This window comes from Punica granatum, chromosome 2 (genome assembly GCF_007655135.1).
Source record: "Punica granatum isolate Tunisia-2019 chromosome 2, ASM765513v2, whole genome shotgun sequence".
In the NCBI taxonomy this organism is placed as follows: domain Eukaryota; kingdom Viridiplantae; phylum Streptophyta; class Magnoliopsida; order Myrtales; family Lythraceae; genus Punica; species Punica granatum.
Window position 1 is genome coordinate 5,281,903 of NC_045128.1, and position 11,993 is coordinate 5,293,895.

Here is an 11,993-nt window from a genome sequence, read left to right on the forward strand (position 1 = left end):
CTTATGCCATAAGTGGTCAGCCATCTTTTCAATACTAATCCGCGCATACGCGCGGACCCTACATCTAGTATTATTAAATGGACAATATTATTCTTTAACTCCTTATTTTATTTTAAATTGTACCATAATTAAACTAAGAATGATGGATACTTTCAACTTTTCAAACCACATTCTATAAAAAAAAATGTGATAATTATAAAATCAACTTTTGCTTAACTAATAGTATAAAATAAGATAAAATCTATTGATTTTATAGGTAATTCATCGTTTTCTTTTCTAATTAGTTATTGGCTAATAAAAAGATAATTTATTATTTATTTCACTGAGAATAGTATGAGCTTCATGCATATATAGTTACCCGTCCCCGGAATCGGATAAAATAGTGCCGACACCAATAAGTAGTAAAGTAAAGAATAATTACATGTAAAATTACGAACTTTTGTTTTCTAGCACCTTGTCTTACGAATATTTTTACATGAAAAACTATAACTTATAGGATCAGAAATTAAAGGGATCAGTGCATTGACACTCTATTCTTGACATGAAATCAAAAGGCTCTGATGTTGATTATCATCAGTAGCATTTTCGTGTTTCCTTTCATTCCTGAAGACGTATGAAGCCTTGACGTGACTGGACGCTCTTTGAAGATTTCCTAGCCAAATGAAACAATATAATCAATGAACGGAAAATTATCAAAGTTTTTAAGACGGTATTAATTTTAGTAAAGAATAATATATGATCCAACTATTTCATGGTATAGAACTTTCACTTTCCAATACAAATATTTTTACTTACAATATACAAGTAGATGGTTGGCTGATAAATAAGCAAAGATCGACAGAAACGCCAATAGTCCCGCAATCTACAGTAAGAACAAAAACCAAAGATGAATTCATAAAAATCATGCTGGTGAGTTAGAAGACTTCATCAAAAAAATGCTAGGGGAATCGATAATTTAGCCTAATAAGTAACTCTATATATCGGGGCTTGCCGGGAATTGTAGTTTGGAGTCACTTCAACTGCGACGGTAATTATGCTTGGTACAAATGAAGGATTAACAGTAATTCTAAATAATACAGCCAGCAGAAACTAACCAGAGCTGAATCATAGCCCTTCTCGCTCCTCATAATGTAAAATCTCCTGAAGAGAAATTAGAGAACAAATAAATCATCAGAGGAATCATAAATTGGAATTTAGAAGTATGAGGTTTCTCGTGGGATGAGCTCGGGCTTTGCGAGGGGATGGCCATGGACTTTTGAAGAGAGGAGAATTTGAGAAAGGCCTATAAGAATATGATATTTGGGCGGTTCGGTTTGCGTAACGCGGCAATTTAGCGCAAGCCACAAAAGAAGAAGTGCAGTAACGGTAACTCTGATATTACGGTTTAGGATAAGCACAGCAAAGATAATTGTACAACAACACGGTCCATTAGCGATATTATCGCAACATTAAGAGCGCTACACTATAATGATTTATCAAAAAACATATAGAAAGAAAGATGAAACCGGTCGTTCATTGCCAGAAATTTATTAAAAGCATACATATATTTTATAGACCCACCTGTAATTTAGCATTCCTGAGTTGATGCAGATCTGCTGTATAGCTTCGAGTCTGCTCTCTGTTTTACTTGCATTTGGGTCGTGTTTATCGACCTACGACATTATTTAGTAGTTTGGCATAATTTGCTCTTTTGCAGGATTTGAGCAAAAGTGACTGTAACAAATAGGTAAACGGAAGAAAAATAAATAGATTTGCACATTCGATGAAGACGACTTTGAAGCACCTTAGACTTCATGCAGCTGCAAAACTCAAAGAAGGCACCATATACGTCGGACATCGTTCTTGTTCTCTCGATGATCTTCGCTATAAGACCTATATATATATTGAAGACATACTGGCAATGTCAAGATGAAATTCCTCACAAATCACAAATAGGGCAAAAAGTTGAATTGAAGAAGAAGATTAGAGGAAATGCAAAACAAATTTACCACGTCTCAGTTTCACTCTGGATCTGAAGACGTTGATATTGTTGTAGCATAGCGCCAATGTTCCAATTGCCATAACCTGAACATCATACGAAAATGCAAAGATAAGCTTATGCAACTCAATCTTATTTGTCAGACTATCTGTTGATTCAGAAAAATCAACAAGGTAACGTAAAATACGAGAATGACAAGCAAGCATGAAATCAGATACAAAGGTTAGGCCTCGATATTCAAACTGGAACCTTAGTTGCATTGTCAGTGAAACACTCCCGAACAAATGCTACTGTGTACTTTGCAAACTGAGCATATTCTGAATAAATCAATTGATCAATCACAATGCACGATGTGCAAATGTCGTAAATGGACCTGCGGGGTTGCGCAGAATCGAAAGACAGCAGGATCTTTCAATGCCGACAAGTACTTCAAGCAATCTTCCACATAGACAAAACTGCTCGTGACCATGTGGTTTAGGCAGTGGACTGCCTCAATAGAGTTCTCTTCGTTTTTCAAATCCTGGAAAAATTTTAAGCAATAAAAGATCCATCCTTATTAGAAGAAACAAGTCTCAGTAAATAAACGAAATCTGTTAATTCGTATACTGTATTATCATGTTATCCTCGAAATTAAGAAAGAGATGTACGTACATACCTCCAATTTATTCACATACTTGCTCCAAATCTCACGAGGCCAGAACATACGCGGCCTAGGAATCTCCTCTATATCTTCGAGATAGTCACGGATGACATTTGCTTTCTGCAAAAGAGGGATGGCGGGAGCACTAGAGAGTATAACTGGCTAAAGCAAAAATGTAAGTCCGGTAATTAAGTACCTGAAGAAGGCAACCCATGGTATTGGAGAGATATTCTGGAGATAAGTCCTCTATACTGGAGGCATGAAAGATTTTCGAGAGTCCAACCCCAACAAGTCCAGCGACATAGTGGGCATACTCATTCAAGTCATCGATCGTCTCAACCTGTGAAAGATAACCGAAATGAGTCTGAAGATTTCTCCAACTTAATTATTGAGCAGAAAGCTTCTAACAAAATGATCGGATTTAATGGAAATTTGACCGAACCTCCTTGTCTATAAATTTTGCCATCCCTGCTCCCATTCTTCTGGTAATATCCTTGATCACATCTTGGTGGCTGCAAATGCTAAAAGATGTAATTACTACAGAACTCAAACCTCAACCTGAATGTCAAGCTTGCTCGGAAATATTGAGAGACAGAGCAATGTAATCTTCCAGTGACATTTCTCATGTGCAACCTTTTATCGAGCTCCAAGAAGGATTTCCGGACGAGATGGAATTGGTCCATGAGGACTCTGCAATCAGAAGAACCACCTGCAAACAGAACGACAGCGTGAGAACACAATGCAGGCAATTTTGTGAGCTCAAAATACATTGATGGACGATTTTTTTTTCCCCTTTGGAAATGGAAATGCTCACACACAAAGTGCCAATCATGGTCGTAGATGTATTCGTGGAAATCTTTGAGGATCGGTATTTTTACTTGCGAAGACAAGCTCATATCATCCTCTGTCAAAAAGGAGAAAGTTAAAAACATCAAAGAGCACACTGATTGTTCAATCTAAATAAAGCCAATAGAGTTGTCCTCGTAGTCAAAGGTAGTGACTCCTTTGGGGATGACCTAAGTTCGAGTCACTTTAAAATCATGCAAGAGAATACTGAAGAAAATGTAAATATTATAGCACTTCTAACTAAAGCTGTTTTCGGGATTTAAGACGACACGTAATAATGGTCGGGAGAAGAGGGTCGATGCTTCTATCATCATTTACTGGTAAGTGAACACTACGAATGACTGAACCAAAGATCCACATAGAAATGATATTGACTAAATGAATCGACAGTTTCAGATTGGAGAAACGAACCGACAGTATCGAGTGCACGAAGAACCAAGTAGAATATCAGTATCTGTTGCATACAACCAACAAAAACATATATAAATCATCTGTTGTTCATCTTTTTGTAAAAAAGAAAGCAGGTGAAATCGATTACTCACAGCATCCCGCAGCGTCTCGTCCAGCTGAACAATAGTGATGGCAAAGCTGCGGGCGACCTTGCTCATGATAGTATAGCAAAATGCCCAATGTGGCTGAGGAAGGGTTCGCTTCTCTGCTCCAAGGACCACCATTCTCAATTTTATCAATGGGCAGATTTCCTCCGGGTGCTTCAGGATATCTACCAAACTGTCCATCAACATATCTCCGTGCACATGCCACCAGAATTGAATGACCAACCATCGTTAGATGACTAGATGTTTGATTATCCCCTGCATGCTAGAAGCGATCTCCAAGCAGTAAATTAAGTGGCTAAGTAGGCAGTACGTAAACATGTACAGAAAATTTTATCTGAAAATCAGTATTACGTGAACATTGATTATATATGGTAAAAATATATTGAATTATAATCTTCTACACTATTTAATACGAAAAAACTCGTGTGTTTAGACTATTTTATGGGTCAAATTTCATGTTGATTTATAGAAGAGCCTTAGCAACGTAGTGTCTATATAGACTTTCCAAGAAAAGAATGGTATGCGAAGATCGAGTTGGAGCAAAGAGCTGGCAGGCTCTGGGAGCGAAACAAAGAGCATTACGCTTTCCAGAATGGGAGGATCACTGACGCCTTCGAGTCTCGTATTTGCAGAAGTTAGCTAGGGAGGAACACCTTCCGTCCCCGATTTCCGGTTTCATGCTTGTTATTTCTGCGAACATACAATTTTACTCTCACTTGTACTACGTTCTCACCCCTCTCTAAGCTTTCTCAAGGGTAAGGAATATATAAGTTTGGGGAAAGAAATGCTAAAGATGACACGGCTCTCGCCTCATGGACTTGGCATGAAATAACCTCCCCTCATCCTGCGGATGCCGGCAACCATTCGCTTACTCGGCACCGGCGTCCGTTGGGCTGGGCCGCCTAGGCTCATCATGATTGGGATGGGCACAGTTGTGGTGGGCTGGGCCGAGTAGGCCCATCATGTGCCTAATTCCATTTTTTCTATTATAAAATTATTTAAAAAATTGAATTGAACTATCGATCTATGTCTACTGTAATTTATGATAGAATTGTCATACAAAAAAGAGAGGGATTTTTTGTTTTTATTATATTTATGGTCTCAGCAATATAATGAAGTAGACATCTTTTGGAATCGAGGGTAATGTGTGTACCATTTAAATTTAATTAATGTAGAGTATGTAAATACTTAAGCATGAATCCATCCATGATTCAGGCCAAAATAAAAAATAAAAAAATAAAAACATGCATGAAATTTGTTTCTCTTGTAGGTGAGCATCTCATGCTTCTTCTCGTTAAAATATATATGAAGTCAACCAAATTCGGAGTGAAATAAATTAATCATTGTAGTAAAGGAAAAACGAAAGCAAAACCTGCATAAAATTGAATCAGATGGTTACGGACCGTTTGGATTCAGAGTTAAAGTTACTTTGATTTTGATTTTAATTTTGATTGTGGAAAAAAACAAATGAGATGTGATTATAAATTTGACTTGGGAAACGTGTGTTTTTATTGTGTAGTGTGTTGAGTTAAAGTTAAAGTTAAAATTTTTGAATTGAAAAATGTGTATTTTTGTTGTGTAGTGTGTTGAATTAAAGTTAAAGTTAAAGTTAAAATTGTTGGAAATTATGGCTAATGGGTGAATGAGGAAATTGCTCACGAGCTAATGACTCTTGATTTTCTTGGCGGTTACAAGAAATGAATGGATTGCATTCATGAATAATCAAATGTCATTAACATGTATATTGAATATATGTGAATTATTCCCCATAAATGGAGAATATGAAGAGTCATATAACGGATGGAACCCATAGTCTATAAAAGGGGCACACGGCAAAAAGGAAAGAGAACAAGAGAAAAAGTCTCCTGCCTTCCATTGCTTCCTATAGCCGATTGAAAAACAAGAAGAAAATTCGACCTCAAAAGTGTTCACGCTTCTCTTCGAGTTCGCTGAAGCGTTGCTGTTTGTGCTGCTGCTTCGCTTGTTGCCGTTTTATCCTGGGAAACGATTGTCCACGTAACCTCAAGCACCCAGGAGGGGACAATTCTGTTTCAAGTGGTTTGTGTCTAACACAGGACTCGGCTCTCTCTCGTATCTTTCGGTTTCGCCTTTGTTTCGGTTTGAATTTCCAAGTTCCTATACTAATGAAATTAAGTTAATTTGATAGTATTCTATTTGTCCGAATAGCTATTTGAATTATCGTTCAATTTTGTGACTTATTAAGGCTAATTAAATTTACGTCTTACAATCTTGAAACAGAATTTGTTATTTGAACGATTCGAATGGCGTCGGGGAACGATGGAGATACGACCAACGGAAGCCAGACTACTGGCTCCGGCCCTGCTCCTATCTTGCCTAACCATTTGGTTAGCCAAAACGTGGCTGCTCCCTCGATGGTCCCTGTGAACCATGTCGAGAAGCCCGAGAAGTTCAATGGGTTGAACTTCAAGAGGTGGCAGCAAAAGATGCTATTCTACCTCACAACTCTGAACCTTGCAAGATTTTTGACTGAAAATGCTCCAACCCTATCTGTGGGGGAGTCAGATGTGCAGGCTCTCAGTGCGGTTGACGCTTGGAAGCACTCCGACTATCTCTGCCGGAATTATATCATGAATAGTCTTCATGATTCCCTGTATAGTGTCTATCAGGGGTTTAAGACGGCAAAGGAACTATGGGAATCCTTGGACCGTAAATATAAATCAGAGGATGCCGGTGCGAAGAAATTTCTCGTCGGACGATTCCTCGATTTTAAAATGGTGGATTCAAGGACCGTAATGAGTCAAGTGCAGGAATTGCAAGTGCTCTTACATGAGATTCAGGCTGAGGGAATGGCTCTAAGTGAATCCTTCCAAGTGGCTGTTGTCATTGAGAAACTGCCTTCTGGTTGGAAGGATTTCAAGAATTATCTGAAGCATAAGCGAAAGGAGATGACAATGGAAGATCTTGTTGTCAAGCTTCGAATTGAAGAAGACAATAAAAACTCCGGAAAGGATCTCATCCTCCCTGCTGCTAAGGTAAATGTCATGGAGCAAGGGCAAAGCTCTAAGAACAAAAAAGGCAAGAAGAAGCTGGGTACGAATGGAGGAGTCTTCAAGCCCAAGTTTCAAGGGAAATGCTTCAACTGTGACAAGAAAGGTCACAGATCTGCTGACTGCAGGCTCCCAAAAAGGAAAAAGGATCATGAAGCAAACGTGGTCAATGAAATGGCTCGAGATGTGGCAGACATCAACCTATCTGCTGTGGTTTCAGAGGTGAACCTCATTGGGTCCAACCCAAAGGAATGGTGGCTTGATACCGGTGCCACCAGACATGTGTGCTCAAATAGAGACCTGTTCTCTATGCTCGAACCGGTCACTGGGGAAAGGATCTATATGGGAAACTCTGCCCATTCTGCTGTTGAAGGTCAAGGAAAGGTAGTCTTAAAGATGACTTCAGGAAAGGAGTTGACTCTGAACAATGTATTGTACGTACCTGAGATTCGAAAGAATTTAGTCTCCGGGTCATTGCTGAACAAACATGGGTTCAGAATGGTTTTTGAGTCGGACAAAGTTATTCTGTCCAAGTCTGGAATGTACGTAGGAAAGGGATATGTATGTGACGGGCTTTTTAAGCTCAATGTAATGACCATAATCAATAAGAATTCTGGTTCTTCTGCGTATTTGATTGAGTCTCCTGATTTGTGGCATGGAAGACTAGGTCATGTTAATTATAATACTTTGCGTAGATTAATTAACTTGAATCACATACCTACATTCCAAATTAATTCACGGCACAAATGTGAAATTTGTGTTGAGGCAAAATTGACAAGATCACCCTTTCAAACGATTGAAAGGAACACCGAGCCACTAGATCTAATTCATAGTGATGTATGCGATTTAAAGTTCGCAACAACAAGAGGTGGTAATAATTATTTTATTACCTTTATCGATGATAGTACAAAATACTGTTACGTATATTTGTTGAAAAGCAAAAATGAGGCCATAGAGAAATTTGTTCTCTATAAAAATGAAGTTGAGAATCAACTCAACAAGAAAATCAAGAGATTGAGGAGTGACAGAAGAGGCGAATATGTAACGCCTTTCGGGGAATTCTGTGCACAATACGGAATTATACACGAAGTGACTGCACCCTATTCACCTCAATCGAATGGTGTTGCTGAACGCAAAAATCGCACATTGAAAGACATGATGAATGCGATGATATTAAGTTCAGGATTACCTCAAAATATGTGGGGTGAAGCAATATTGTCAAGCAATTACCTATTAAATAAGGTGCCTCGAAAGAAAAGGGAAAAGACACCTTATGAATTATTCAGAGGTAGGAGATCATCCTACGACCACTTGCGAGTGTGGGGGTGTTTGGCAAAAGTAGTCGTTCCGGCACCAAAGAAAGTAAAGATCGGTCCTAAGACGGTGGACTGCATCTTTATTGGCTATGCACATAACAGTAGTGCTTATCGATTTCTTGTGCATGAATCTAAGATTCCCGATATACACAAGAACACGATAATGGAATCAAGGAATGCATCGTTCTTTGAAGATGTATTTCCATGTAAATTGAATGAGGTATCGAGTTCATCAAAACGAACCTCGTGCACTATGAATGATGGACTTCATGACGTAGATCATGAAAGGCAGGGTTCGGATGAAGAGATTGAACCTAGACGCAGCAAAAGAGCTAGAATTGAAAAATCATTCGGGAATGATTTTCTGACATATTTGTTAGAAAATGAACCACAAAGCTATGCTGAAGCAGTAAATTCCTCTGAGGGACCTCTTTGGAAGGAGGCAATCAAAAGTGAAATTGATTCGATTCTGCGAAATCACACTTGGGAATTAGTGGATCTCCCCACTAGTTGTAAACCCTTAGGATCCAAATGGATCTTTAAAAGGAAAATGAAAGCAGATGGATCCATTGATAAGTACAAGGCCAGGCTTGTAATTAAGGGATACAAGCAAAAGGAAGGCTTGGACTATTTTGATACTTATTCTCCTGTGACAAGAATAAATTCCATTAGGATGATACTTGCAGTTGCGGCATTGCGTAATTTGGAAGTTCATCAAATGGATGTGAAAACAGCTTTCCTAAATGGAGATTTAGATGAAGAAATCTATATGGAACAACCCGAGGGGTTCGTGGCTCCAGGAAAAGAAAGGAAAGTCTGTAAATTGGTCAAATCATTGTATGGGTTAAAACAAGCGCCAAAACAGTGGCACGAAAAATTCGATAATGCAATGATTTCCAAAGGATTTAAAATCAATGAGTGTGATAAATGTGTATACATTAAAGAAACAGAAAATGGTTACGTCATTAGTAAATTCCTCTGAGGGACCTCTTTGGAAGGAGGCAATCAAAAGTGAAATTGATTCGATTCTGCGAAATCACACTTGGGAATTAGTGGATCTCCCCACTAGTTGTAAACCCTTAGGATCCAAATGGATCTTTAAAAGGAAAATGAAAGCAGATGGATCCATTGATAAGTACAAGGCCAGGCTTGTAATTAAGGGATACAAGCAAAAGGAAGGCTTGGACTATTTTGATACTTATTCTCCTGTGACAAGAATAAATTCCATTAGGATGATACTTGCAGTTGCGGCATTGCGTAATTTGGAAGTTCATCAAATGGATGTGAAAACAGCTTTCCTAAATGGAGATTTAGATGAAGAAATCTATATGGAACAACCCGAGGGGTTCGTGGCTCCAGGAAAAGAAAGGAAAGTCTGTAAATTGGTCAAATCATTGTATGGGTTAAAACAAGCGCCAAAACAGTGGCACGAAAAATTCGATAATGCAATGATTTCCAAAGGATTTAAAATCAATGAGTGTGATAAATGTGTATACATTAAAGAAACAGAAAATGGTTACGTCATTTTATGTCTCTACGTGGATGACATACTCATTGTTGGTAGTGATGACAGAATGATCAAATCTACGAAGAATATGTTGAATTCAAGATTTGATATGAAAGATATGGGACTCGCTGATGTGATTTTAGGAATTAAAATCATGAGAACATCAGATGGACTAATTTTGAGTCAGTCACACTACATAGATAAAATTCTGGAAAAATTTACCAAAAATGATTCTGGAATTTCAAAGACTCCAATAGACAATAATCTTCATCTATCAAAGAATAGAAAAGAGAGTATTTCTCAGTTAGAATACTCGCGGGTCATTGGAAGTCTGATGTATCTGATGAGTTGTACTAGGCCTGATATTGCATACTCGGTTAGTAGACTCAGTAGATATACGAGTAATCCGAGTGGAGACCATTGGAAGGCAATTGTCAGGGTACTCAAATACCTTAGATACACTCGAGATTACGGGCTGCACTATACTAGATATCCAGCTGTCCTAGAGGGATACAGTGATGCGAATTGGATATCTGATATAACGGATTCAAAATCCACTAGTGGATATGTGTTCACACTAGCAGGTGCAGCAGTTTCATGGAAGTCCTCGAAACAAACTATTATCGCTAGGTCCACAATGGAATCTGAGTTTATTGCTCTGGATAAATGTGGAGAAGAAGCTGAATGGCTACGCCATTTTCTAGAGGGCATTCCTCAATGGGAAAAACCTGTGCCACCAATTTGTATCCACTGTGACAGTCAAACAGCAATTGGAAGGGCACAAAGTAATATGTATAATGGTAAGTCTAGACATATACGTCGTAGACACAACACCATTAGACAACTGATCTCAACTGGAATTATATCTATTGACTACGTGCGGTCAAAGGATAATATATCGGATCCGCTAACCAAAGGGTTAAGTAAAGAGCAGTTTGAGAAGTTGTCAAAGGGAATGGGTCTAAAGTCCATTAGAGGAAAGGTTTTATAGCGGACACCCAACCTAGCTGACTGGAGATCCCAAGATCTAGGTTCAATGGGACAACCAAGTTATAGAACCGAATCAAATCACTGTAGGGGAGAAAATCCCTGGACCATTCCTTGATGAAACAGTGATAAACGGATAAGGCTAGCAATCTAAATTGCTTTAATGATATGTGAAATCACCTATGTGAGAGAAAAGTGAGGCCGCTTTAGAGGAGAATTTTTATGGACTTAATTCTTCAGAAACTCTCGCAGAACCAGAACGGTGTTCCATGGCAAAAAAAAAAAAGGACACAACTATGAGAACCGAAGGAAGTTAGTTGAATCTTGTGTGAGGTGTGTAATATCTTTACACAAAACAGCAGAACAATTCAAGGACATCGTGTCTATTGGACTGCTAGTAAAGTACATGCATTTTCACAAGGGAAGGTTCAAGGGTGGTGACACCTACCTATCCTATACAGGTTCAACTGGTGAACACTATTTACGAGTCGAAACAAAACAATTTCCATTCATGTGGGGGATTGTTGGAAATTATGGCTAATGGGTGAATGAGGAAATTGCTCACGAGCTAATGACTCTTGATTTTCTTGGCGGTTACAAGAAATGAATGGATTGCATTCATGAATAATCAAATGTCATTAACATGTATATTGAATATATGTGAATTATTCCCCATAAATGGAGAATATGAAGAGTCATATAACGGATGGAACCCATAGTCTATAAAAGGGGCACACGGCAAAAAGGAAAGAGAACAAGAGAAAAAGTCTCCTGCCTTCCATTGCTTCCTATAGCCGATTGAAAAACAAGAAGAAAATTCGACCTCAAAAGTGTTCACGCTTCTCTTCGAGTTCGCTGAAGCGTTGCTGTTTGTGCTGCTGCTTCGCTTGTTGCCGTTTTATCCTGGGAAACGATTGTCCACGTAACCTCAAGCACCCAGGAGGGGACAATTCTGTTTCAAGGGGTTTGTGTCTAACACAGGACTCGGCTCTCTCTCGTATCTTTCGGTTTCGCCTTTGTTTCGGTTTGAATTTCCAAGTTCCTATACTAATGAAATTAAGTTAATTTGATAGTATTCTATTTGTCCGAATAGCTATTTGAATTATCGTTCAATTTTGTGACTTATTAAGGCT

At 38.5% G+C, this 11,993-nt stretch overlaps 1 protein-coding gene across 1 annotated transcript; it reads right to left on the reverse strand.

Annotated features, from left to right (window-relative positions):
- Positions 1–547: 547 nt before the first annotated feature.
- LOC116197549 (squalene synthase 1-like) lies at positions 548–4,201 on the reverse strand. The gene is made up of 14 exons (XM_031527719.1): positions 4,007–4,201; positions 3,876–3,918; positions 3,433–3,522; positions 3,252–3,327; positions 3,061–3,130; positions 2,815–2,958; positions 2,634–2,738; positions 2,352–2,498; positions 1,989–2,064; positions 1,784–1,872; positions 1,561–1,652; positions 1,095–1,140; positions 803–862; positions 548–652 (listed from the first exon to the last, which is right to left on the reverse strand). The coding sequence occupies exons 1-14, from the start codon at positions 4,199–4,201 to the stop codon at positions 548–550; spliced, it is 1,338 nt and encodes a 445-aa protein (XP_031383579.1).
- Between the last annotated feature and the right edge of the window lie 7,792 nt (positions 4,202–11,993).